Below are 26,201 nucleotides of genomic sequence, written 5' to 3' on the forward strand. Positions count from 1 at the left end.
CCAACACCAATCCACCGCCTAAGAGGCAAAAGAAGTCTGATAGAGCAGATTCCCCTCTTTGATCTCCAAACCTCCTTCAAGCTGTAGAACCTCTCAGTAGAGGGAGACAGTACTGCTAGCTCTTGATGAATAATACAATGAAAATTTACCATTGGGTGGCCACTTTGATCCTCAATGATCTTTACAGAGCCCTTCTGTTTTCTGACCATAACAGGGGCACCATTAGTTGTCTCAAAATATTTTTCAGGTATTAATTCCTCTTTCCTCAAAATGATTAACAAACAACTTCATTATATCTTCCCCTGTTTGTAAACTTCCCTCTCTGTTTTGATTCTTAAAGACACAGAAGTTAGTAAAAACAAAAAACAGGACTGTTTCAGCTGCACCAGACTAACACGGATACATTTCTACCACTAAGTTAGTAAAGACACTGCTTTGCTTTCTGTACCTTGTGATAGCCTGTTTGACTCAGCCTTGTCCACATCATCCTTGAAGTGTTTCTCATACTTTGTCTGCAAATGTTGTTCGACACTTGATGTGCAGCAAACAATGCTCTCACAACATAGAATGCAAACAGCATGGTCTTTGTTGAACAAATCCATATTTGTGTCTCCGAGAAGGCTGAAATAAGCAAACATCTAACTTAGCTTTCTTAAGAACCGCCATTAGTGGCTGAGAACCAATTTTTCTTGCTGCCAGGATCTGTTGGGGTTTTTTTAAACTTATTTAATATACTATTTTGAGGCTTTTCTTCTTCCTTCCTCAGGCTTCAGGTGCCTCAGTATAACAGTAGGCTAGTGCACATGGGGAAAGCTGGAGACTGTCAAAGAGTAACAGTTTTTCCAGTCAGTACTATGCACCAGTGATGTTGCCATCAACCACATTTAATATTTAAGCCCTGAACTGAAGGCCATACAGAGGGAGCTATGTGCATAGTAGCCTCTTTGCTAGGAGCTCTTCACATATCCTGGGTGCTTCAAAAAGAGTCTGTGCTGACCAGAAGAGGGATCATCAGCTCCATATCTAAGTAAATGCGTAGGCTGCAGTATAAATGGGGTCACTATTGTAGGTAATCATTCAGGGTTTATGCACTTTGAATTCAATTCCTGAGCTGCTGTGAAGCAGCCCTACTCCTGGCTGCCATGAAACAGCCCTGTCTCAGTCCTCCCATTTGCCGCCAGCAGCCTGAGCAGCTGTTGCTTGTGAAGAAGTTGTGTCCCAGTTCCTCTCCTCCCCTCCTCCTACCCCCAATTGGCAGTCTGAGCTGCTGCAGCCGCAAAGCAGCTCTGGCCCCCAGCTGCTGGAGGAGTAGCCCGCGTGGCCGAAGCCCCTGCCACTGAGGAGCAGCCATTGCGACCCTGGTCCCAGCCCTGGCTACTGGAGGAGAAGCCTCATGGCCCAAGCCTCAGCTGCTGGGAGAGCTTGGCCTGCTGAGCCCACACACGCCTACCACCACCACCAGCAGCAGCAGCTTACTGCTGCAATGGAGTTGGGCAGAGAAGGGGGAGAGCACTGGCTGCTCATGCACAGCCCAAGTCTGCAGCCTTTCTGCCTGGCCTCCCCTTCTTCCTGCCAACTCCCCCCCCCCCACACACACACACACACACGCACCCCCGCTGCTGCAGCTGTGCTGCAACTGCACAACAACCACAAGGCTCACATGGCAGCACAGGGAGGAGCAGCAGGGCTGAGCTCCCGCCCATGTGCCACTGAAAATCAGCTTAAACAAAATACAGGTCTATGTAGCACTTTAAAGACTAACAAGATGGTTTATTAGATGATGAGCTTTCGTGTGCCAGACCCACTTCCTCAGATCAAATAATGGAAGAAAATAGTCACAACCATATATACCAAAGGATACAATTTTTAAAAAATGAACACACATGAAAAGGACAAATCACATTACAGAACAGAAGGGGGATGTAGAGGGGGGGGAAGGAGGTGAATGCCAGTGAGTTAATGATATTAGAGGTGGGGAAGGGGAGATGTCTGTGAGTTAATAGAATTAGAGGTGATAATGGGGGAAGCTATCTTTGTAATGGGTAAGATAGCTGGGGTCCCGTGCGGAGAGTGTCAAATTTTAGCATGAATGCCAGTTCAGAGGATTCCCTTTCAAGTGCAGTTTGGAATGTCTTCTGAAGTAGGATGCAGGTTAGCAGGTCATTCAGACAGTGTCCTTTCTGGTTGAAATGACAAGCAACTGTTTTTTCTTTGTGATCCTGTCTAATGTCTGTTTTGTGGGCATTGATTCTTTGGCGAAGTGTCTGAGACGTTTGTCCAATGTACATAGCAGACGGACACTTTCGGCACATGATAGCATAGATTATATTTCTTGAGGCGCAGGAATATATATTCTTGATCTTATAACTCACTTGGTTAGGCCCAATAATGGTGTCAGCAGAGTGAATATGTGGACAAAGCTGGCAGCGGGGTTTGTTGCAACCAAACAGGAAGACCTACATTTTTTAAATCAGCATTGATTTTAAGTGTCCCAATTCTTAAATCCCTGAAGTCCCCAACTCTCAGAAGGAGACTCTCGGAAAATTCGGTCCTTTAAGGCATTTCACATCGACATCCAAAAGTTATTCAAAATTAGGTGAATCCTTCTGTATCTTGACTGACTTACCTCTTCCTGCCATCTTGGGAAGAGAATGCCCTTTGTCTATACTGATAGCAGCTATTTAAAAATATATATATATTTAACTGCCATTTCTGAGACTATTGCTTACAATTATCATTGTCTCCCCCCCCCCCCCCCCCCCCCCCATCTGCTTTACCCAACTGGGGAAAAACTAAACGTATTACCTGTACAAAAATACTTTGAATTTTGAAACAGCAATGTTAATTTTCTAGATGCTTGAGAGTATTAGCACTGCATGAACATAGTTAGCCATGCTAATATATATACACATTGGAAACAGCCTTTGTGCAATGATTTGCAATCCTAACAATGACCTCAGAAAGTTTCCCAGGTACTCATCACCTTAGAAAATATTTCCAAAGCCAGGAGAAATGAAGGACAAAAAGAAGAGGATGAGGAATAAATCAGTTTAAAGAAAAATGTCTAGTTCTCTAGGAAAAATGTCATGTTTTCCAGTAAATAAATATGTCAATCCGGTAGCTGTAGTGAAGTGACAATGAGTAGAGGGGAAAAACGGGGAGGAGGAGAGAGTTTGGTAGGAATAGAATACCACTAGTGAAAAAGAGAGAATAAATTATACAGAAATAAACTACTCATACAACCTGGCAACCACAAAGCTCAGATAATTCTCCACTAAAACTGACAAAAGCACCATAGGTTAGCACTAGCATACAATTCTTTAATAAGCTGATATGGTAGGTTGAAAACTCATACGTTGTCTTTCACACTGTCAAGATCATAAGTCAGGTCCTTTGTTTTTTTAAATCAAAATGGCTTCAGCCAGTAGATGCCAATTTTAATGAATATAGTCAATATTTGCTAATTGCTCAATTTATTAGTATGCTACAGTAGTTTTTAAGAAAATACACATTATAATTTTCAATGTAAAAAGGATCACTATATAATCAACTAATCACAGCCCATAGAACTTCATCCATATATTTCTCCAGTGGAAGCAATTCTCATCTTACATGTAAAAAAACCTTGTTCCTGTAGTGTTTATAGAATCACAGAATTCTAGGGGAAGAAAGTCAAATATCACCTTTCTAAAGGTTTGAGAATGTGGTTGCAAATCACTTTGCATTGAGGTAATATGTCTGTAAGGATTATTAGTATTGAATCTTTTAGCTACAGCTAGTGGATTCTTTAGATGTATGATGATTGTAGTCTCTATTTATAATGGGGGGAGAGAAATGTAAGCAGAGTAGTTACAAATGTTTTTCTCCCCCAAATAATTGGCTGTTAAGCCACAATATAAAACTCTACAAAATGCTAGCAGAACTCATGATGTATTTTGCTAGTTAAGATTAATTACTTTAGCAAGTGTAACTCACCTAACTCAAAAGCTTCAGAGGGGTAGCCGAGTTGGTCTGGAACTAGAAAAACTAAAAAGCAACTAATAGTCTGGCAGTACCGTAGAGACTAATAAAACATGTAACTGGTACAGTTTCATGAGCCATGGGTACATCCCACTTCAGACGACTAGAATATGAGAAGTCCAGATGCAAGAATAAATAAGGGATGGCAGTGGGGGAGAGCGGGAAGGAAAAAGGGGGGGGGGAATAGCAAATTGGATTGTTCAAGTTACATGAAGCTGATAACAATTTGCACCTCTACAATTACCCATTGTTTGGTTGGTTGGTTAGTTAAGTCATGAGGATGTGGAAGGTAGTGGGTGAGCTAGCCAATAAATATCTTTATTCATTTCTCTCCGATAAGAATCAAACTTGTAAATGAATTTAAGTTCCAACCCTTCCCTGTGTATTTAGCTTGTGGAATTGGCTTGAAACAACAGTGACTTTGAGATCCATTAATGAGTGCCTGCGCAGGTTAAAGTGTTCTCCAACAGGTTTCTGTGTGTTGCCTTTTTGAATATCTGATGTGTGCATTAATTCTTTCCTGTAGAAACTGTCCAGTTTGGCCAATATACATGGCACTAATGCCAGCAATGCCCCACATATGTGCAGGAACTCACTGAATTAAGCAGTTGTACCTGTTGACAGAGTGAAACACTGATTTTGGACCCAGAAGACAAGCACAAACTGGTGGGACTGCATAGTTATGCAGCTTTGGGAAGGTGATCAGTGACTGCAAAACTTGTGCATGCATAAGGCCACTTTCATTGAACTTTTGCAAATTGATCCTCCGCCCCATCCGTTGAAGTGCAACAGTACCAGAATGAGACCTGTTCTGAGTGTTGAGGAGTGGTGATAGACCTGTGGGAGCTTTCAAAGCCAGACTGCTACCAGTCAGTCAGGAATCAGTTCAGAGTGGATAAATCTACAGTGGCATCTGTTGTAATGCAAGTAGACAGGGCAATCAATATCCTTCTAGGACGGATAGTGATTGAGGAATGTGCAGGAGATAATGGATGGCTTTGCCACAGTGTGTGTGGGGGGGGGGGGGTTCCTTAACTGTGGCGAGGCAATAGATGGAATGCATATCCCTCTTTTGGCACCAGACCACCTTGCCAAAGAATACATAAACCACACGAGGTGGTACTTAATGGTGTTACAGGAGCTGGTGGATCACAAGAGCCATTTCTCCAACATCAGCATGGGATGGTCAAGAAAGTGCATAATGCAGGCATCTTTAGCAACTAATCTCTTCAGAAAGTTGCAAGACAATTTTTTTTCCCAGACTGGAAAATGGCCATTGAAGATATTGAAATGCCAATAGTTATCCTTGGAGACCCAGCCTTACCCCTTGTTCCCATGGCTCATGAAACTGTACACAGGCAAATTGGACGGCAGTAAGGAGCACTTCAACTACACAGGCTGAGCAAGTGTACAATGGTCATAGAATGTGTCTTTGGCCATTTAAAGGGACATGTTTGCAGTTTGTCTAGGTTAGATCTTAGCAAAAGCAATATTCCTGTTGTTGCCACTTGCTGTGTGCTGCATAACATATGTAAGAGTAAAGGGGAAAGTTTCTGGCAAGGTTAGGGTTGACAGAATGGAAACACCAATTCTGGTCCCGAGAGGCAAGCACAAACTGGTAGGACAACATAGTTATGCAGTTATGGAATAATGACCAGTGGTTGCAAAACTTGTGCATGCAGAAGGCCACTTTCATGGAACTTTTGCAAATTGCTTTGCCCTGCTGCTTATGATGAGCAGCCATACACAAGGGTAATAAGGAGAGCACATTAAGGGGCACTGCACATCAGAAAAGCTTTGAAAACCAATTTCATGAATGACCAGACAAGAAATACAGGGAACACTGACGGAAAAGGAGAAGTGGGTGCAAGGTCTGTTAAGGGGGGGATGTCTTACTACAGTCTTCTGTATTTTGAATTGGCATATGTTTAGTTAAGGCATACAACATTTTATTATCTTTTCATTCACATTCATCATTTAACAATGCTGACGTGGCAAAATTAATACAGTTAATTCTAACCCACAAGACAAAGTTTTCCTGTCAATACTCTCATTACCTAAATGAGGGGTAACAAAATATTGAGATGTTTTTTAAACTTTGTGCTGTTTAGGTTTTTTTTTTTTTTTCCCTGTAGAATGTTTTCATCTGACATCTGAGTTGCATTAAGTACACTTCTAATTTCAAGTTTATCTCCTAAAATATTTTAAAAATTTTAAGTCAGGATACTTATATTCTTGTTTATATTACGTTTAGGTATTTAACTCCCTATATAATTACAGCACTTCATCTACGTCTTGGCATTCAAAACAGCAGCCTTTCTTAGCACTCTGCATGAACATAATATCTCATTCATTTCTGTTATAGGGCATGCAGGAGTATCTGCCAGCATGATGAAGAAGAGAACCTCTCACAAGTAAGGGATTTCTTATTTTCTGTAAATTTCATCTATTTGTACTTCCCTATGTTGGTTGTTACCCAGAGTTATCTTGTTGGAAATACATGTTTCTGTTCTTATTACTCCTGTTCCAACCTTTATTATTTTTGTTCTAGGAACAGTGTGAGATTTTGTTCTGCTATTGTATATCCATTGGCAGATACACACGTGTTTCTACACTGCTTTTGTTAACATGCTATTTTTTTAACTGCCTGATGTTTGAATAGCACTATCACATGAGAAATAAGAGTATAGAGATAAATACTATAACTTTCTTAAAGACTTCAAGGAGAGGAAATGGCAAGGAAGACTATAATAACTTAATTGAGTGGTGCATTATAACTAGGTCAATATGAAGTTATTGTCATCAAGTATTTTTACTGATGTCTGCACTTGAAAATAATTTCAGACATGCAATAGATTTCTTTCTGCTTCTTGTGATTTTAATTTTTTTCAGATACATTTTTTGTCATGGAATTTTCTTAGGCTTATTTTTTCAAATGGGGTGATTGGGTTCGGCCTGCCAGTTTGGACTGGTTGGTAGAGATGGTCATGATTCACTTTGCCATTAACTTACTTGTTGTTCTGATGAACAGCAGCAGAATATTGAAGGAACTAAGATTTTGGGATTCTATTCTAAGACCAACATTTAAAATGGAGTTAAAGTTGAGAATACATATACCGTATATACTCGAGTATAAGCTGAGTTTTTCAGCACATTTTTTGTGCTGAAAAATACCCCCCTCGGCTTATACTCGAGTCAGCGTCTCGAGAACTGAGGAAAGTGAGTACGCTGGTCAGGTTCTATGGCATCCAGGTTGTCGTATCTGTCAGGAGGTGTTATTGTTATGGACTGCGCTGTAAATTCATCATCAAAGTATCTCGTGTCAATTTCTGAGGTCTGAAAGCTCTATGTATGTGCAATGAACAGCGCACATACATAGGCTTGTTGGCTGCACAGTGACTGCCAGTGATTGGCTTGTCACTGTGCTGTGGGCAGGGGGCGGGTCCGGAGGCAGAAGCGCAGCTCGGTGCAGGCTGAAGAGAAGAGATAAGGTGTAAGGGGTCTGAATGGAAAGGATAAAATCCTTATGGAAAGCAGGATCTGCCCAGGGATTGTGGAAATATTTTATCCTCTGTGTCGGGGGAATGGTATATGTGGAGAGGGAGTTGCCATCTGCAAGTTTCCCTCAGCTAAAAACACGAAAACAGCTAGGAAGCCGGGACACCTGAGGAAAAGAGCTATGGGGAGCTGATTGAGCTTGGTTGCTGATTGAGCTAAGGTTGTTGTACTTTTAAAGTTACGGTATTTTTGATACCATATTGTTTTTGTTGACCCCATTTTCCACTTACAGAGCTAGGTTATTGTTTTTCTTTGAAATAAATATTCATGTAATTTTATTGGTATCTATCTTCATTTTTTACATTTACCAGTAGCTGCCTCATTTCCTACCCTAGGCTTATACTCGAGTCAATATTTTTTCCCAGTTCTTTGTGGTAAAATTAGGTGCCTCGGCTTATATTCGGGTCGGCTTATACTCGAGTATATACAGGTAACTAATTTAAGCTTAAAATATATTACAGGAGTTTTGTAATTACCTCACAAACAAGTATTATAAGTCCAGAAAATTGAGACTTAAGATGAAATTTTAAAAATCCAAATATGTTAAGAAAGAAAAAGCATAGTTAAGGTACCCAGACAACTTTAATTGTCCTGTAAAACCATTCTTTAAAAAAAATAGTGGCTAACTAGAAATATTTTAACATCCATTCATTGACTTTATTTTCCTCTTTGTATGACCTAAATTTGAAATTGTGATTCTCAATATAATAAAAAGGTATTTGATATCACCTTGATTGTAAAACACTTTGGAAGTAGTTATTCTGAAATTTGGAAGAAATGCTTTCTCTAGGCAGTGGTGTGTTTAAAAGTAGCTATCAGCTAAACACTTTTGGATTATTTTACAGGTAGTTCAGGTGCAAAATGTAAGTTGCAGTAACCATGGCATGTTATTTTGCTGAAAATAGTGGGGTTTTTAAAACATCCCACTGAAGTATTTGCAATCCCAGTATCAAATCATTGTATGCACCATAACCAGAAAATGAAGTGGACTACAAAAAAAAGATGAAACGGAATGCTTCAATATGTCTATAATGAATGAAACGTAAAGCATAAACATGATATATGGTGTGGAGGGTACAGATATTTTTAAAAATTATACTTTTAATTCTAAGGTACTGGTAATATGCTAAATAACTTTAAACAAGTTTTCTAAACTTGACAGTGTCAATTGTTCTAATAGATTTTTTTTTTCCAGTTAGCATTCAGAAAGAATTAAGCTTCTTCACCAGTTAATCAAAAGATGTCTTAGCATGGGATTCCATGTTGAAGTAAATTTATTGCACACAAAATCAGATTTTTTTCATTATGCAAATTTCACATTATAGATTCCTTGTGAATGACATTGTAGTGGATATATTCAATAAGAGAAGTTAACAAAAGAAATTAGCAGAGACCTGATATATCTCTTAAACAGGCATGTTCTAAAAATGTACTTAACAAAAGTTGCTGATGCAACCAAATGCTGAACTTGATGTTTCTGCTGTATTTAATTGGGAAAATGTTATCTGTGAGACCAAAGTAGCTGCTCAGTGCTTTTCTAGAAAATAGTGCTAAAGATTGCATATAATCGTGAGAGAAGAGAAATCTGAAAGTAAAGATACACTGAACTACATATCAATAAGTTCTCCTTGAGAAGTGCAAGTCTGGAGCTCAAATGAGTTGCAGAGGATTTGCATTCCCTCTCTCAGAAACCCCAGTGAATATTGTAGCTGTAATTATAGCTGATGGAACTCAACGTTTCCTACTTAAGCAACTTTATAGCATGATAGAAGCATTTTATTATCAGATTTCTCTAGATTTCACTATTGGTCATTTCTTGGGATTTTTACCAAACATTGTTTTCGAGTATGAGTAAATGTCCTGATGAGAAGCAGGATAAATAGCTTCATAAGTCCTTAAGAAAAGGACTGCTTCTCATCTAGTCAGACTCCATGCCCAGGAAAGGATGTGTCTAGAGCTCACAGGAGTACATATCTGCACTGACCATACTAAAAGTGAAGAACACTTAGAAATATCAGACTGACCTCTTGCACATCTTACTTGTGCATATACTTACAACTCTTTCTGAATCTATGGTCAAGTAAATGGGACAACATTCAATAAGGACAAATGCAAAGTACTGAAGGAGAGAATCAGCGGAACACATGGAAGGGACTGCCTAGGAACAAATACTGGAGGTCAGAGTAGATCATAAGCTAAATATGTTATTTTACTGCTGAACTTGACACTAATTAGAGCTGAACTGGAGTACTGTGTTCAGTTCTGGGTGCGGCATTTCAGGAAAGATGCGGACAAATTGGCAAAGGTCCAGAAAAGAGCAACAAAAATTATTATAAGTCTAGAAAAGATGACCTATGGGGAGAGATTGAAAACTGGGTTTATTTAGTTTTAAAAAGAGAAATTGGGAGAGGACATAACAGCTTTCAAGTATCTAAAAGGTTGGTAGAGGAGGGAGAAAAAGTATTGCCCTTAATACCTGATGATAGGAAAAGAAGCAACGGACTTAAATTTCAGCATGGGAGGTTTAGTTTGGACATTAGGAAAAATGTCCTAACTGTCAAGGTGGTTAAGCACTGGAACAAATTGCCTAGGGAGGTTTTAGAATCATCATTGGAGATGTTTAAGAGCAGATTAGCCAAACACTTGTCGGGATGTTTTAGATGATGCTAGGTCCCTTCCAGTTCTGTGATTCTAAGAAAACAAAATGCCATCTAATGGAAGCAGTTCCTTTTAGTTTTATCAGCTTTACTTACACCAAAAGGATTCTGTAATCCCTCCTATCTTAAAGACAGAAGATTATCCAAGACATCTAGTCTGTCCATTACTTATTTGTCAATATGTTTGGCAGCTGTTACTCTTTTCCATCATCTGGTGATGAGCTTCTTGGCTTTTATCCATCCTACAACTTGTGAGATTCTTAGTGTATTATCAGAATCTTTCCTCCATCATGAAACCATACTTCTCTCTAAAACTTGAACCTGGTTCTCTCAGCCCACCATTCAAGCAGACACAACATGGCAGACACCTTCTTACAAAGTGTTTCTCAGAGACACATTGTCCTTGAGGTTGCATCACAGGTTTATCCAAAGGTTCCCTGTGAATTTTACGTGAATCAAACTTGCTTATTTTTCTTCGCAAACCTCACAATGGACAAGTACGTTTGCAGTATTCTAGCCTACTCACAAAGGATAAATGTTTTAGGGAATTGATGAGCCTATTCTTTCCATCACTGAGAGAATGAAATGAAAAGCAGTCTTTTTGCAAAAACTCTGTAAATGGATGTTTAGGCATCATTCTAGGCCAGAGGATTATGAAAGCTCTTCTCTAAAGAATGTCAGGACAGTCTACTTCACGTGCGTTTCCTGGAAAGAATTCACTTCAAAAGTCTATAGATTAGCATCTACAGACTCGTATCCAATTTTTTTTGTTGGAAATCATGCCTTTGCTCAAGCTTCAGCTTCAGAAACCTACTTCTGTCATGTGATTTATGGTGCACATTTTCTTGAACCTCTTCTAGTTAGTGAAGAACATAAGAACGGCCGTACTGGGTCAGACCAAAGGTCCTTCTAGCCCAGTATCCTGTCTGCCGACAGTGGCCAGCACCAGGTGCCCCAGAGAGGGTGGACCGAAGACAATGATCAAGCAATTTGTCTCCTGCCATCTCTCTCCAGCCTCTGACAAACAGAGGCGAAGGACACCATTTTATCCCCTGGCTAATAGCCTTTTATGGACCTAACCTCCATGAAATTATCTAGCTTCTCTTTAAACTCTATTATAGTCCTAGCCTTCACAGCCTCCTCTGGCAAGGAGTTCCACAGGTTGACTACACGCTGTGTGAAGAAGAACTTTCTTTTATTCGTTTTAAACCTGCTACCCATTAATTTCATTTGGTGTCCTTAGTTCTTCTATTTAGGGAACTTAATAAATAACTTTTCTTTATCGGCCCTCTCCACACCACTCATGATTTAATAGACCTCTATCATATCCCCCCTCAGTCTCCTCTTTTCTAAACTGAAAAGTCCCAGTCGCTTTAACCTCTCCTCATATGGGACCCGTTCCAAACCCCTAATCATTTTAGTTGCCCCTTTCCAAGGCCAAAATATCTTTTTTGAGGTGAGGAGACCACATCTGTACACAGTATTCAAGATGTGGGCGTACCATAGTTTTATACAGGGGCAGTAAGATATTCTGGGTCTTATTTTCTATCCCTTTCCTAATAATTCCTAGCATCCTATTTGCCTTTTTGACCGCTGCTGCACACTGTGTGGAAGTTTTCAGAGAACCGTCCACAATAACTCCAAGATCTCTTTCCTGATATGTCGTAGCCAAATTAGCCCCCATTATACTGTACGTATGGTTGGGGTTATTTTTCCCGATGTGCATTACTTTACACTTATCCACATTAAATTTATTTGTCATTTTGTTGCCCAATCACTCAGTTTGGTGAGATCTTCTTGGAGTCCCTCACAGTTTTGTATACACAGTTTTCCTAAACAGTTTTGTATCATCTGCAAACTTTACTACCTCACTGCTTACCCCTTTCTCCAGATCATTTATGAATAAGTTGAAAAGGATTGGTGCCAGGACTGACCCTTGAGGGACACCACTAGTTACCCCTCTCCAATCTGAAAATTCACCATTTATTCCTACCCTATGTTTCCTGGCCTTTAACCAGTTCTCAATCCAAGAAAGGACCTTCCCTCTTATCCCATGGCCATGTAATTTACACAAGAGCCTTTGGTGAGGGACCTTGTCAAAGGCTTTCTGAAAATCCAAGTATACTATATCTACTGGATCCCCCTTATCCGCATGTTTGTTAACCCCTTCAAAGAATTCTAATAGATTAGTAAGACAGGATTTCCCTTTACAGAAGCCATGTTGACTTTTGTCCAACAAATTATGTTCTTCTACACGCTTCACAATTTTATTCTTTACTATTGTTTCGACTAATTTGCCCGGTTCTGAAGTTAGACTTACCGGTTTGTAATTGCCAGGATCGCCTCTATAGCCCTTTTTAAATATTGGTATCAAATGAAGGAAATGGATATGTCTGGAAATAGATGACGGGAGAGGGATCAAGTGATGATTACCTGTTGTGTTCACTCCCTCTGGGGCTTCTGGCATTGGCTACTGTCAGCATACAGGATACTGGGCTACATGGACCTTTGGTCTGACCCAGTATGGCCGTTCTTATGTTTGTGTGAGTTCTTCTAGAGTCAACTACAGTGAATTACCCGGAGGTGGATGGGGGCGCGCACACAAAGAAAGTAAAGTTACGTGTCTTACAGACTCCACCCTCAGATCATCTCTTGATACAGAGGAAATAATAGGAGAGGTGATTGAGCTGCATCACCCCTTAATGTCCTAGATTCAGAGAACAAGACAGTATAGGTTGCAGGCACAGATCAATGGACCGTGCTTCTGACAAGTCTTCCAGTCTCAGGTGCATGGTTGGCAAGAATACCATTAAGGACCATGCATGTTGAGCTTCAGTTATTGCAAAGTAAGTAATCTTTCTGAGAGGCCACTTGCTACTGCTGAGAAATTCTGTTGCCAACTTTCTTCTGAGAATGATATAGGTTGTTTGTGTGACATTCAGTTTCTAATAATTGAAGGAATTAATACTGTGTAGGTATTTGCATGAGGTTAAATGAAGTTAGCAGTAAATAATATTTATTCCAAAACTATACTGAAATTATTTTATCATGAGAAAAACAGTCATGACTTGATCTTAATCCGACAGCCTTGTGCGTACACTTGAAACCTACCTAATCTGAGTGTCTGATCCAGGAGCCCCGTTGGTTCAGATCCACTTACTGTTCTTCCAGACCTGGAGCTCAGGCAGACCAAGTATACCTAAACCATCCTATGCATGTGTGATATAGAATATAAATTAAAGTTTGAATATTACAGTAGAAACAAAATTATTTGAACCCACACTATTGAAATGCAACTTCTGAATTTTTCTTGTTAATTTTGTTAAAATGTATATATTCCTCTGAAACACTTTTAATTGGATAAAAGTACAATTTTTGCTGAAAAAGTGATAGGGCGAAAGTTTGATCATCTCTGTTTCAAATTATTAGCAAGAGATCACAGTGACATTATTTTTCTTTTCAGCATTACGGTAATGTGTTTCCTAAATAATTTAAGGCAAAGAACTTAATACAAAATGCACTATAATACAAAATGTAGTAGAAAGAGGATGCACTAAAATACAAGATGCATTAAAACTTGTCTAGAATGGTTAAATGAACATAAGGATATTGAGAAATTTGGAGTACTTGCGTATTAAAACAAAAAGATTTAATTAATTGGCTTATAAATACAATAAAACATGTTTCTGTACACTAGAGTAAACCTGTTTGTATCTATATACAGAAAGCATCGAAACAACGTGGGACCTAGTAAACCCATTTCTCAGCCCCGAAGAAATATTGTAGGGTGCAGAATACAGCATGGATGGAAAGAAGGGAGTGGACCTGTAACACAATGGAAAGGGACAGTTCTTGATCAGGTTCCAGTAAATCCTTCTCTCTACCTTATTAAATATGATGGATTTGATTGTGTCTATGGACTAGAACTGCACAAAGATGAGAGAGTATCAGCGCTTGAAGTCCTTCCAGACAGAGTTGGTAAGTACTCTTTTGATTGCATATTCATATATATTGCAAGCTCTGGACAGGACGCTGGATGGAGCTGCTATATTGTATTTTGTCACATCTGTGGACTTTTAATAGGAAATATTTTCCTTATTTTGGAACAAGGAGGGAATTCTGCACTCAAATTAAACAACTTCTTTGATATCAGATGGAGTGCAATAGACATTAATTAGTATAATTATCTAATTAGAATGCTTATAAATTATATAATATTGATCAACCATTGTCACCGCCAAGGTTTCTCTCTAAAAAGCTTATATAGTGCTTAGATTAATATTTCTGTTGTTGATGCTGAGTGAGAGATCACATTTTACAGTTCAATTTCATGAAAATTTTCTTTGCTGTGCTCCGTATTTTATGGTTCTGTATTAAATTTTTCTCGTATGCCTTTCCCGAGAAGCAATAAAAATAAAGTGAAAGTTCTTTTAAAATGAAATAATTGAATTCATGTGTTTTGTTATCAATTCTTCAGTCAGCTGTCTAAAACACTTATCACTGTTCAGAATTCATGCCATTTGTCACTCACTCTCAAATGGGGTCAGCTTTTTTTATTGGCTGAAATAAATTGGCAGTGTTTCAAGAGGAAAAAATTCAGTGACAAAACCCCTAAATGCTATTTTAGCAAATGTGGGAGGGCTGGTCATAAAAGTTTATTTTTAATAGAAATGAAGATGATGTGGTATCTTCTCTGTAACCCACAATAAGTCTTTTAGTGATTCTATTATTTTCTAGACTGGAGGTATGGCTTGTATTGGAATACACTAGGTTGTGAGTTTAAAGTGGATTAATTTTCTGATTAGCTCCATATGTGGATGCTCTTGTTCCAGAATAAATGTGTTCACTAGGGATGTCAACGTGTACTTGACCATGCAATTAACTGATAAGCCCAGGCTTATTGATTAACCTTGTCGACTACATGCATTTCTCCCCCGCCCTTTGCTGTTGCTGATGCAGTCAGCAGGGGGAAGGGAGCAGGAGCCAGTGCTGGGGGGAGCTGGCTTTAGAAGCTGATTCTCCCCAGCACTGGTTCCACGGTGCCGCCTGGCTCCCCTCCTCTCCAGCACTGCTGCCTCTATCAGAGGCAATAGCCAGGGTGAGGGAAAGGGGAGATTGCTGTGGAACAGTTTCTGCCCATGGTGGGCCCGAGTGCCCTGTGGACGGAGGCTGCTCTGCTTCCTACAGAACAGCCTCTGTCCATGGGGAGCTCAGACTCACCCCGCACTCCCTCTCACGGACAGGGGCTGCTGCCAGCCCTTTTTAAATTGGCTCATCTCATGGACTGGCTCCTATAAAGGCAGCCGCGTGCGGTGGCAGGGGGCTCCCCAGGGTCTATTGAATAGTCATGTAAACAGCTAAGATTTCATGAGTGTACACGATTATTCAGTTACCTGACAGTTATCTAACATCCTTAATGTCTACACATGGGATTTAATCAAAAATAGCTATTTTAAATGACATTGTAGACAAGCTCTTATTTAATATTTGTAGTCTGGATACACCCAGAGAATAGAAACAATTTGAATGAAACCTTTTTTATGATTTGTTTGAAAGGTGCAGTATGCATGCTTCTGAAATGGTCCTGAACTTTATGAAATATTGTGTACGTATTTCAGCTTCATCTCGAATCAGTGATGCCCACCTTGCAGATACAATGATTGGCAAAGCTGTGGAACATATGTTTGAAACAGAAGATGGCTCAAAAGATGAGTGGAGGGGGATGGTGTTGGCTCGAGCTCCTATAATGAACACATGGTTTTATATTACCTATGAGAAGGATCCTGTCTTGTACATGTATCAGCTCTTAGATGACTATAAAGAAGGTGATCTCCGCATTATGCCTGATTCCAGTACGTACATCAGTATGTTTTTTTTCTTCTAAACTACAAAACATCTCACTTCCCATGGACATTGGGTTTATTTGTTTATTTGTTATTGAAATGAAAGAGCTGACAAACTGCAGAAGATTCATGTGAACTTAATTAGGACTGTCTAGCACTTAAAAAACGAATCATGATTGAGTGTGCTGTTGATATAAGGCCATTTATGTAAATATTTTTTGATGTTTTCCACATTTTTCTCTCTCTCTCTCTCTCTCTCACACTCACACTCACTTCAATTACAATACAGAATATAAAGTGTATAATGGTCATTATATTTTCTATTATAAATATACGCACTATCACAATGAAAGGAATAGTATTTTCAGTTCATACAATACAAGTACTGTGATGCAGTCTCTTCATTACAAAAGTTGAATTTAATTGTGCAGAGTTATGTTACCCCCAAAAAAAAATTCAGAGCCTACAAGTCCACACAGTTCTCCTTCATGTTCTGTCAGTCACTCAGACAAACAAGTCCGGTTACATTTGCAGAGATAATGTTGTCCACGTCTCACTGTAAACAAGAAGTGGCATTCACAGGCACAGTGGTAGCCAATATTGTGAGATATTTACATGCAAGATCTATAGATTCATGTATCCCAACTTGATTACTTGGTCCTTGTGCAGATATATTGATAGCAGATCTCCAGCTAGTCACAATGTCTTCAAGTGTAGAAAATATTGAACTGGAAATATAGAAAACAAATAGGAAACCCCCTTTCAGAAAGAAAAAAAAATTGAGTGGAGCTCTATACTCTTCTCTCTAGCTGAATGGATTGTGACAGAGCTTTGGCTTTATAATGAGTTGGTTGTTCATTTAGTTGGGGTCCTCGATAGGTGAAGCTTTTCATAAAGATTAGAGCTGGAAGCTATTCATTGGGTTCTTAAGTCTCACTTCATATGGAGGACTACATGGTACACTTATTAGCAGACAGTATCACACCAGTATTGTCATACTTGAACACCATGCAAGCAACATGAATCACAGAGGATAGAAACTGTAGTTGTATATTCTCCTAAAGGAGTCAATGGTATGAGATCTATTTCAGAAATGGGGTTATGAATCAATACATCTTTTTTTTTACCAAAAGCAATTTAAAATGCCAGTGTCCTTTTTTTATCTTTAAGGAGAGGAAAGATTCCCAGGTCTGACAAATGTCACTCTATTGGACTGGAACCATCATTTTATATTTTTTCCTTCTCCTCTCCCTCCCTGCTCCAGTCCTATAGATAAGGGGACAAGGTTATAATTATAGATTTGGTTAATCAGTTCTGGTACTATGAACTCCTGGACTTGTTGCTGGAGTCTCTCATACTTGTCACTGTGTTTCTAGATAATATCTGGAACAGTCAGTCTTCCCTGCATCTGGAAACATTTCAGTTAGTGGCTTGAATTGTGCTCTGGGTACAGAAGTTCAGTGATTCGGGACCTAATTTTTAAGTATGATTTTAAAAACTGGCAAGATTTTCTGTGTAGACTTGAAACTTAGCACATAAATTGATTTTTATTTCCTTTAAAAGCTTTGGAAGGTTTTAATACCTGTCCATGAGACAACTTTTCTATTACATCTGCAAGGAGACTAACTGAACTTTTATGGCTGACCTTTTATTATTGTGTTCCATGAACAAAATATTTTTTTTGTCCTAGCAAGAAATCTTTCCTAAACGTAGTTTCAGAATTCCTTCTGAATCAGACTTCACCAGTTTTCTTTTTTGTAAGCCGGTCTCTCTGCCAAAGGAAGCTAAGTCAAATAAATGTTATGTTAAGTTTAGCATAAAGACCCACAAAATCACACTAGTTTCTTTGTTGTAACATTTGTTATCAGTTCTAACAATGTTAGCATTAGTTTAAGGGGGGGGGGGGGGTGAGGATAACCCCTGTACCTCATTTAAGTACTAAATAGTGCCCAGGACACAGGGCTTCAAACTCTGTGCTTCCTGCCCACAATCCTCCTTATCATTAAAGACCACCACCATTATCTGCACTGCCTTGAGGAAGCTTATGGTGGTAAGGTGTAGTATATGCCAATCATTCCCCAGTCCTACCTGAAAAAGTAGGAGCTTCATCTCTGCCGGTAGAATGTCATGGAGAATGTCATGAGGCTCTAATCAGACCCCGGCTGGGGAATCCTACCTGTTCATTGGTTTGATTCAACAAGAAGTGCATATCCTGCTGTCAAGTCTGATGTGGGAAAGAGACTACTCTCATAGATCCTCTGCTGAGGTCTTTTCAATAAATTAGGAAGCATTCTCATAAGCATGAGACTGTAAAAAAAACTCACTTCAAAGAAGCCATATGTAACTGTAAGAAAACCTACCAGCTTAGCCCATAAGGACTTAGGACAGAAGCACTAAAAGAAAAGCATTGGGATCCATCGGTCCCAGATCATGTCCTGTTGTCCATCATTCCCAGGTGTTCACAAACAGATGGTAATGTTAAAGCCCAGTCACTGCAAGATACCACCCTCCTCGCTAGCTTGGATGGTCCTTACAAGCAGAGTCCCTCTCATCAGAATGCCTGAATCTGTTTCAACCCCCATGATATCCTCACTTGCATGGATCCAGAATCCCCTACCCTACTCCCCTACCCTCAATTTTCAGGGAGAGCTGTCTCCTCTGAGAGAACCCACTGCAGGATAGAGCTTATCAACCCCCACCAGATGCAGAATACATTTCTCCTCCAACATCACCAATGGTACCATCACAGGAACAAGAATTGGCCGCATACTCAGAAGATTAGGAGCCATTTGATGATCTGTTCTTTGCTTGCCATACTTATCCTCAACTCCCCAATAAACTTGCACAAGTTCAAGAACAACCTCCATCTCTGAGTTGGAGCTGTTGGTACCCCATACAATTGGGGCCAATGTGATCACTTACTGACCCCTCACAGTGACCATAATGTGACCCCTCACAGTGGCTTTGGGACCAGTGTCACCTCTTCCTCCCTTCTAATAGAATGCTTTTATCAGAGCTGGAAGAACAATTTGTATAGTGGGGTTGCTGAGAGCATTAAAATAACCTGTACATGATGGAAATCACTTCAAGCCAGCAGGTGCAGCAGCACCCCCTTGACCTGTAGTTCTAGCACTTATTTGCTCAGATCTATCTTTGGATCTGACAGAGGGGGAAGAATGCAACATGTCAGATCCATCAGAACCGGCAAGACTGCCATCATCATCCCTGGATGAAGTGGTGACTTTTAGATCTCCAAGTCACCATGTGCACACACCATCCAATTACTTAAGACAATTCCATGCCCACTTCTGCAGTGTCTGGAGCTCTTCATATTCCCCTTCTGGAAATTCAGGACTCCCAGGGCATACTTTTAATCATGCTGCACCTCTCTGGATCCAAGGTTATAGCTCTGCCTGTTAACAGAACTGTACTGGAGTCAACTAATACAGTTTGGCTACCTCTGCTGCCTGCGCTCCTACCCTCAAAGTGTGAGAAGCGTTACTATGTTCCAACTAAGGATGCAAAATGTTTGTCTCACCCAGCTTCTAATTCACTGTTGGTCCATACCATCTCTGAAAGGACCAGACAACAGTGTGCAAGAAGAATAAACACCTGGAACTACTTAATATATAGTTCTTCTCATCTTTTAGCAACCAATTCAGGATAGTCAATTACCAGGTGTTGCTGGCTAACTGCGATTTCCTGAATTATAGCAAACCTGCAAAGTTCATTGACAGGGCTCACTTCCAAGCTCTGATAGATGAACGCAAACTGATAACCAGGACCAACTTTTAATCCCCAGTCAGTGCCACTGATGCCTCCTCTTGAATAAAGGCAACTGCTGTTGTCATGTACAGGGAGTCATGACTTTGTGCATCAGCTCCTTTGAGTCCAGTTGGCAGCAATCAGTGCCTGCAATTCACCTCTCAAGGCTGTTTCGATTTTGCACACCAGCTGATCAATAGATTCTGGAAGGGCTTAGTAAGAACCTTCTTACCTACTCAGAAGCTTGCACTGCAGTGGAACCTGAAACTTATTCTCACTTTTAACGAGATATCCGGGTCCCTTTGAGGTTTTTAGCTTCTTGCCCCATGTCCTTCTTTTCCATGAATGTCCTTTCTTGTAGCCTTCACAACAGCGAGAAGAGTGGCATATTTGAAGCAAAGATTGCCGACCCTGCATACACCATATTCCGTAAGGATTAGATGTAGCTACATCTGCTGTCACATGCTATTTTCAGAATCTCCAACAGGGTCAACTATTTCAGTTTACATGGTATAAGGAATAAATGAATAGGAGCACAGCCTATCGATCTGATAAGATTAATGCAAGAAACCATGCTTTCTTTAAAACTACACACAAACATAAGCAATAGGTTTACACCATTCCAGATAATTACCTACCATTTGGAATGGCATTGAGTAATTAACAGCAGGTTTGCAGTTGCCAGTTGCTCACCTTCCAGGGAGAAAGGTGTCAGGAAAAGTGAAGGTTGTCTTAGAGGACTGTTTTAGAGTATATTTTAACAACAATTTTTTTATATTTAACTTTTACGCAACACATAGGTTATAATGACCCCTACTAAATTATTATTTTTTTAAACTTTTGATAACCTTGTAATATAGAATTCATTTAGACTTAAAGTTTTAATCACTAAGGTTTTTAGTATTAATTGTTTATCTCCTTCCATTCTGATTAGCAGAAACTGCTAGCTAGATATGACTTTCCTTTTGAAAGCCTGTCTTCAAATTAACCCTTAACTGTGGTGATTTTAGGGAGGCTGAATGAGTGTAAGATTGTTGCAACTACTAACTTGATTACATTTTGTCATATACATACCCCTCAAATCCAGGGGAACACAACATCCCAAATTCATCCCTAAGTAGTTTTGGAGTTCAGTCTTAAGCAATCCATTCACTTACCTGTGTTCTTCCTCAAACCACATGCTTCTGTACAAGTACAGAGATTCCATTCCCTGTATGTTCAATGAGTCTTAGCTTGCTACCTGCATAGAACAAAGCCAATCAGAAAGTCCTTGTGACTGTACGTCTCTGTAAGAACAAAAGTTGGAAGGCAGCAGGCCATCTCAATCCAGAGAATGGACAAAAAGACATTCTTCTCTCAGGTCTCAAACACCTTACCTTTCAGCTAAGAGATCATTCCACCAGCGAACAAGCAACAACAGTAGCATCTCTTCAGTGCGTACCCTCCTGGACATTTGTAAAGCAGATGCTTGGCGTTCCATTCACACATTTGCAAGACATTTATGCCGTGGTGCAGGATTGTTCTGCTAATGCCTTCTGTAGGACAGCAGTAGTCTGCGCAGATCTACCATTCACATAGTCATATTCTCTTCCTGTTTAGGTGATATTTGTCATCACCTACAGTGGACTACAACAGGGACCTTCACTCAGATTGGAAGAGGAAGTGACATAACTGTTAATGGTGGTTCTTCTAGATGTGTGATTGCTATTTGTATTCCACTGCCCACTGTCCTTCCCCTCTGCTTTTGATCTTATCTGATTTGTGGTAGAGAAGCAACTGGAGAGGTGAGCCAGGGTGTGTGCACAGACATTACTTTTAAAATCTCTGGCTCTACGCACAGTGTGCATACATAACCTGCAGTGTATTATAGACAAAGACCACACATGTAAAACTTTTTCATTTGTTACTTTGCTTTAGGTGTATATGACTACATAGGAGCAAATAGATGCCATAAGGCTAGTATAGGATTTCAGTTTCTTAAAATACCGGTTACAGTGTTACCTAACTACATTTTCCCCTGCAGTTGTAAACTGTGAAAGATGTAAACTCAGTTTGACTGAATTTATTACAACTTTTAAAATGTTCTTCTCAAAAACTGTAATTCTCACCATTCATTTCTGATATATTTAGATATTCTGACGTCATCTTTGCAGTTATGTGGATTGAAAATCTTTAAACTCCAAAGTAAACATCATATTTTTGTGTTTCAGATGATTCTCCTCCAGCAGAACGGGAACCAGGTGAAGTTGTGGACAGCCTGGTAGGCAAACAAGTGGAATATGCCAAAGAAGATGGCTCTAAAAGGACTGGCATGGTCATTCACCAAGTTGAAGCCAAACCTTCTGTCTATTTCATCAAGTTTGATGACGATTTCCATATTTATGTCTACGATTTGGTGAAAACATCCTAGACATCATTGTGAACTTTTGCCAAACTTGTGGAACTATTAAATGTAAAATTTGTAGACACAAAGACTTGATGCTTTCCAGTTTAATGAAAGCTTAAATGTCCCTGCGAACCCACAATCTCTGCCAGCAAAACTGTTTTGTTCTGAATAATACAAACAATGTGTGTGAACATGACACATTTTGTGTAAGAGAACTCCTTTTCTTGAAGGAAGTCTCTATATTTTTGGGGAGAGGGAGTTAAAGTAAACAGCTGCAAATTCAAGCTGTGTAAAGTTAATCTAGTATTGTAATCATTAATCTAAATTTTTTTTCATAGACTAACTTTCTTCAACCTCACACTCACCTGTTCAACTGCCACATGCAAGTGTAGTTTGATATTTCAATATTGCCTTCTTATGTAACATTAAATTTAATTTCTTGGCTACTGGCAGTCCTTGTTTTCAGGGTTGGGGCTGAGATTACAAAATAAATTAAATTGTTGGTTTGTGCAGTGTTAAGGAGTGCCTAACCCAAGTAAAATCAATCTACTGTGTTTCTACACCTTATTTCAAAGTAACTTGTTAAGAAATAGCAGTACATGGGGATATTTGTGCCTCTTAGTAGACACAAGACAGTACAACATCGAGTGTTTGACTTGCACCTTTCAGTGAAAAGGCTTTAAACTATAAAAGGTTTAATCAATAAACTATTGATTAGAAAATGCAGATTAGTGGCCCACATTTACAAGTTGTAGGAACCAGTAAATCTACACACAAGACTGCCTTCAATTCTAAATGTTGCATTTTTGTTATACACACTTCTTAACAAACCCAAGTGCTTGGTGCCACAACAGTCATAATATATGTTACTTCAGAAAGATCTTTAGACTACACATTGGCAATCAGTAGTCTCTCATTTGGTATCAAAACTAGCGACCTGGATGCTTGTGTGGACTTAAAAGCCTAATAGTAGTTTATCTGTTACATGTAAAGACAAAAACCTCATGAAAGAACAGTCTTCTTACATTAAAGACTTACTTGGAGAAGGAGAAGCATTTGTTGCCTTCTGCTCAGTCTGCTGCATTCCTTTCCCTCCTCCACCCCTCCCCTAAAGAAAGCATCTTTCTTGGCTCTTCTTTCTGGCTTTTCTACGAGTGTCCGGACAAATCATCTACAGCTTAAACCTGTTGTCGCCTTTTGTGGTGTACGTTGTACTTGCTTTGAGGTATGCTGTTATGTGAATTTCATTCAATGAACACTAGAATTCTGCATGCCAGTGGTGTACTAACTAATGAAAGCTAGGCAGCCTCAGTGGTTCGATCATCTGCATTAGATTGTGGATGTAAATAGCAGCCCACAGCAGCAGAATCCTTTCACAGTTTTAATCTTGCAAGATAGTTGTAAACCAAGAATTTCTAAAATGTGGCAGTTTTTAAAAGTCCTCAGAATTGCAAAAACGGTCAATTCAGTAGCGAAGTTTTCACGTCACATTAAGGCAGAGCTTTGCAAGTTTGAAAGCAGTGCTTCACAGAAGGCTAGAATGTGACGCCATTGTTCACTGTTCAGAGAAAGAATACCCAGATACCCAACCTTACGCTGTTAGAAGGCTAGAAAAAGAGGTGCTGTTAATCTGATCTGAGGGCCAGATAACCTCTAGTATGGGTGTTACTGATATTGGAGGTTCAGTGATTTAAGCCCTTTTCTATCCATTTTTGCCTGATTTCATATTTTAGCCTTAAGGCTTGTGCCTCATTATGCTGTTGAATGGTAACAAATACTCATCATATAAATACAGTACCTTAATTCTTTGTCCATTGCTACTATTGCATTATGTCCAGTATTTCATCATGGGCAACCAAAGGCAGGCTATTGTCTTTCAGTGAATAGCTTCTCAATGCAGTCCTTAAGTACTAAGTACCTGAATCATAAATGTTCCTTGTGTTTTTGAACAAAGTGAGCAGATTTGCAACACAGTGTTTTCATCCTGCAGATCTGTTATGTGTTTTCTATTGACTCTTAAGAGTCCTGCATGTAAATCTCAAAGCTGAGCCTGGCTCCATGAGCCCAAGTTGATATTTGTGGCACAAGAATGAGTGAGTGTATTGACTATACACAGGATACGTGCATAACGTAGTACAGTGAATTTTGGGCTATACATCTGAGGAAAACAAAGTTTGTTTTGAAATATTTGAGGTTTAGGTCTACTGAAACATTTTTAGCATTAAAGGCTTGCATTTGTGGGTTTTCTGCAAGCCAATTTAATATACCACATAATCTGCCAATTAGTGGAGTATAATCTGTAAACTTTTATGACTTTTTAAGTGTCCCCTATTGTCTGTTTGGTTTGTTATTTTTCGTTTTTGTTTCTGGTTTTTTGGTTAGCTTAAACCACCTTTTTTGAGGCTTGAGACTAATTCCACTCCCTGCCCTTCTGCTTTGGGCTTTGTTTTAGGCTCATGTTTCAGATCTGCATGCAGTGCTTGCGTTACCCTGGTAACTAAATGTTGGTTCCTTGTTCTAGGGGTTCAACATTACTTTCCAAAATTATCATGGGGCTTGTGACAGCACAAGCCAGGATCTGTGTATAAAAGTTATTGGCCTTTCTCATTTACCTGCTGTAGTATTGTTGTATATTGTGTGCGTGTGTGTGTGTGTATGATGTCAGGCTGCCATGTAAAATTTTAAAAAGGAAAAAAAATCTTAAATGCAGACCATCCTTTTTTGCATGCTTAGAAGGTAGAACGTTCAATGTAACAAACTAAAGTTGCATGTTAAAATGTTTAGGTTTTTTGTTTTTGTTTGTTTTATTTTGTGTTCAGTTTTTGTGAATTTGCTTATTGTGCTGTTTTAATGGTTGTTAGTAGGACTAAATGCACCGGTGAGGCGAGCATAGTGCCAACGGAAGGTAATTTTCCGGTTGTATCTGTCACAGCATTTGAAGGGACCATGTATTCTGTTCACTAGTAAATAAAATCACTGATAAATCTAAAAACACTACACACCTTTTTTTTTCCTTTCTTTTGAGTGCCAAACCCTAAATTAAGTCAGAGGTAGACTACAGAAAGGGAAAATCCCCTTTAAACTTCATAAATTGCAATACATAAAAGCCTTTTAAAATTGATTCATTTTAAAACTGAAGGTTTCTCTGAGTACAGCAGCAATTACAATCAATTCAGGGAAGAAGAATTATAGCTAAAACAGTTTCTGGTTCCTTTAAAATGCTGTGCTTTTTGTATTTTACATCATTAGTGCAATTTGGATGGTTCTTGGTATGTGTATAGTTCAAAGGTCTTCGTGTTCACATTTTAAAATTGGGTAATGACTTCATCTTTAGAGCTTGGTTTCATTATTTTTATTTTATTTTGAACAATGTAGACAGTTCCCTGTTCTCTGCATTTAGAAGTATAAACACTTTAAATCTGTTACTTAATTCTGTAAGTAATTTTTATAATTATGATGTAACTCTATCCTTAAAACATTTAAAATAAACCCTTTATGTGCAACTTATGACTGTAAATTTTGTTCTCACGAGCAAAATGTATTGATGTGTTCTAAAATTGTGAAGAAGCAGTTTCTTCTGTTTTATAATTAAAAAGGATAATTATTTTAACATTGAGCCATTTATGCTGGTATAATAATTTGCCATTTGAAACCTCTTTGCTTGTTAAAACAAATCTTTGTTCTCTCTTTTGCCAAGTAGGTATGAATGTTGATAAGATGCCATTTAAAGTGGATAAAATGATTGAGGTGAAGCATAGTGTTTACATTTTCTTTATCAAAAAGCAACAACAAATTGTGTAAGGGAATTCTGCATGTGTGTGAAAGAGCCTGTAAATTAATGTATTTTCAGTGTACATTATAGTTGGCACTCCTAAAAGTGGTGGCTCAGAAATTATGAGCGTGAGACACTTTGTCAGTTTGTAGATGCTTGCTTCCATACCTACTTTGAATCAACATTCATAATTAAATAAC

General features: G+C 39.1%; 1 protein-coding gene across 4 annotated transcripts in view; it reads left to right on the plus strand.

Moving 5' to 3' along the window:
* The window catches only part of SPIN1 (spindlin 1), a 113,278-nt gene extending 87,433 nt beyond the window's left edge, over positions 1-25,845 (plus strand). For all 4 annotated transcript variants that reach the window (XM_075931859.2, XM_075931861.2, XM_006131895.4 and 1 more), the window contains 4 exons: positions 6,386-6,434; positions 13,960-14,213; positions 15,854-16,087; positions 22,054-25,845. In XM_075931859.2, the coding sequence (XP_075787974.1) occupies positions 6,386-6,434; positions 13,960-14,213; positions 15,854-16,087; positions 22,054-22,253 (737 nt within the window). In that variant the 3' untranslated portion in view covers positions 22,254-25,845. The remainder of the gene's footprint in view (positions 1-6,385; positions 6,435-13,959; positions 14,214-15,853; positions 16,088-22,053) is intronic.
* Positions 25,846-26,201: the final 356 nt, after the last annotated feature.

This window comes from Pelodiscus sinensis, chromosome 6, assembly GCF_052426305.1.
Source record: "Pelodiscus sinensis isolate ZL-2025 chromosome 6, ASM5242630v1, whole genome shotgun sequence".
Classification (NCBI taxonomy): domain Eukaryota; kingdom Metazoa; phylum Chordata; order Testudines; family Trionychidae; genus Pelodiscus; species Pelodiscus sinensis.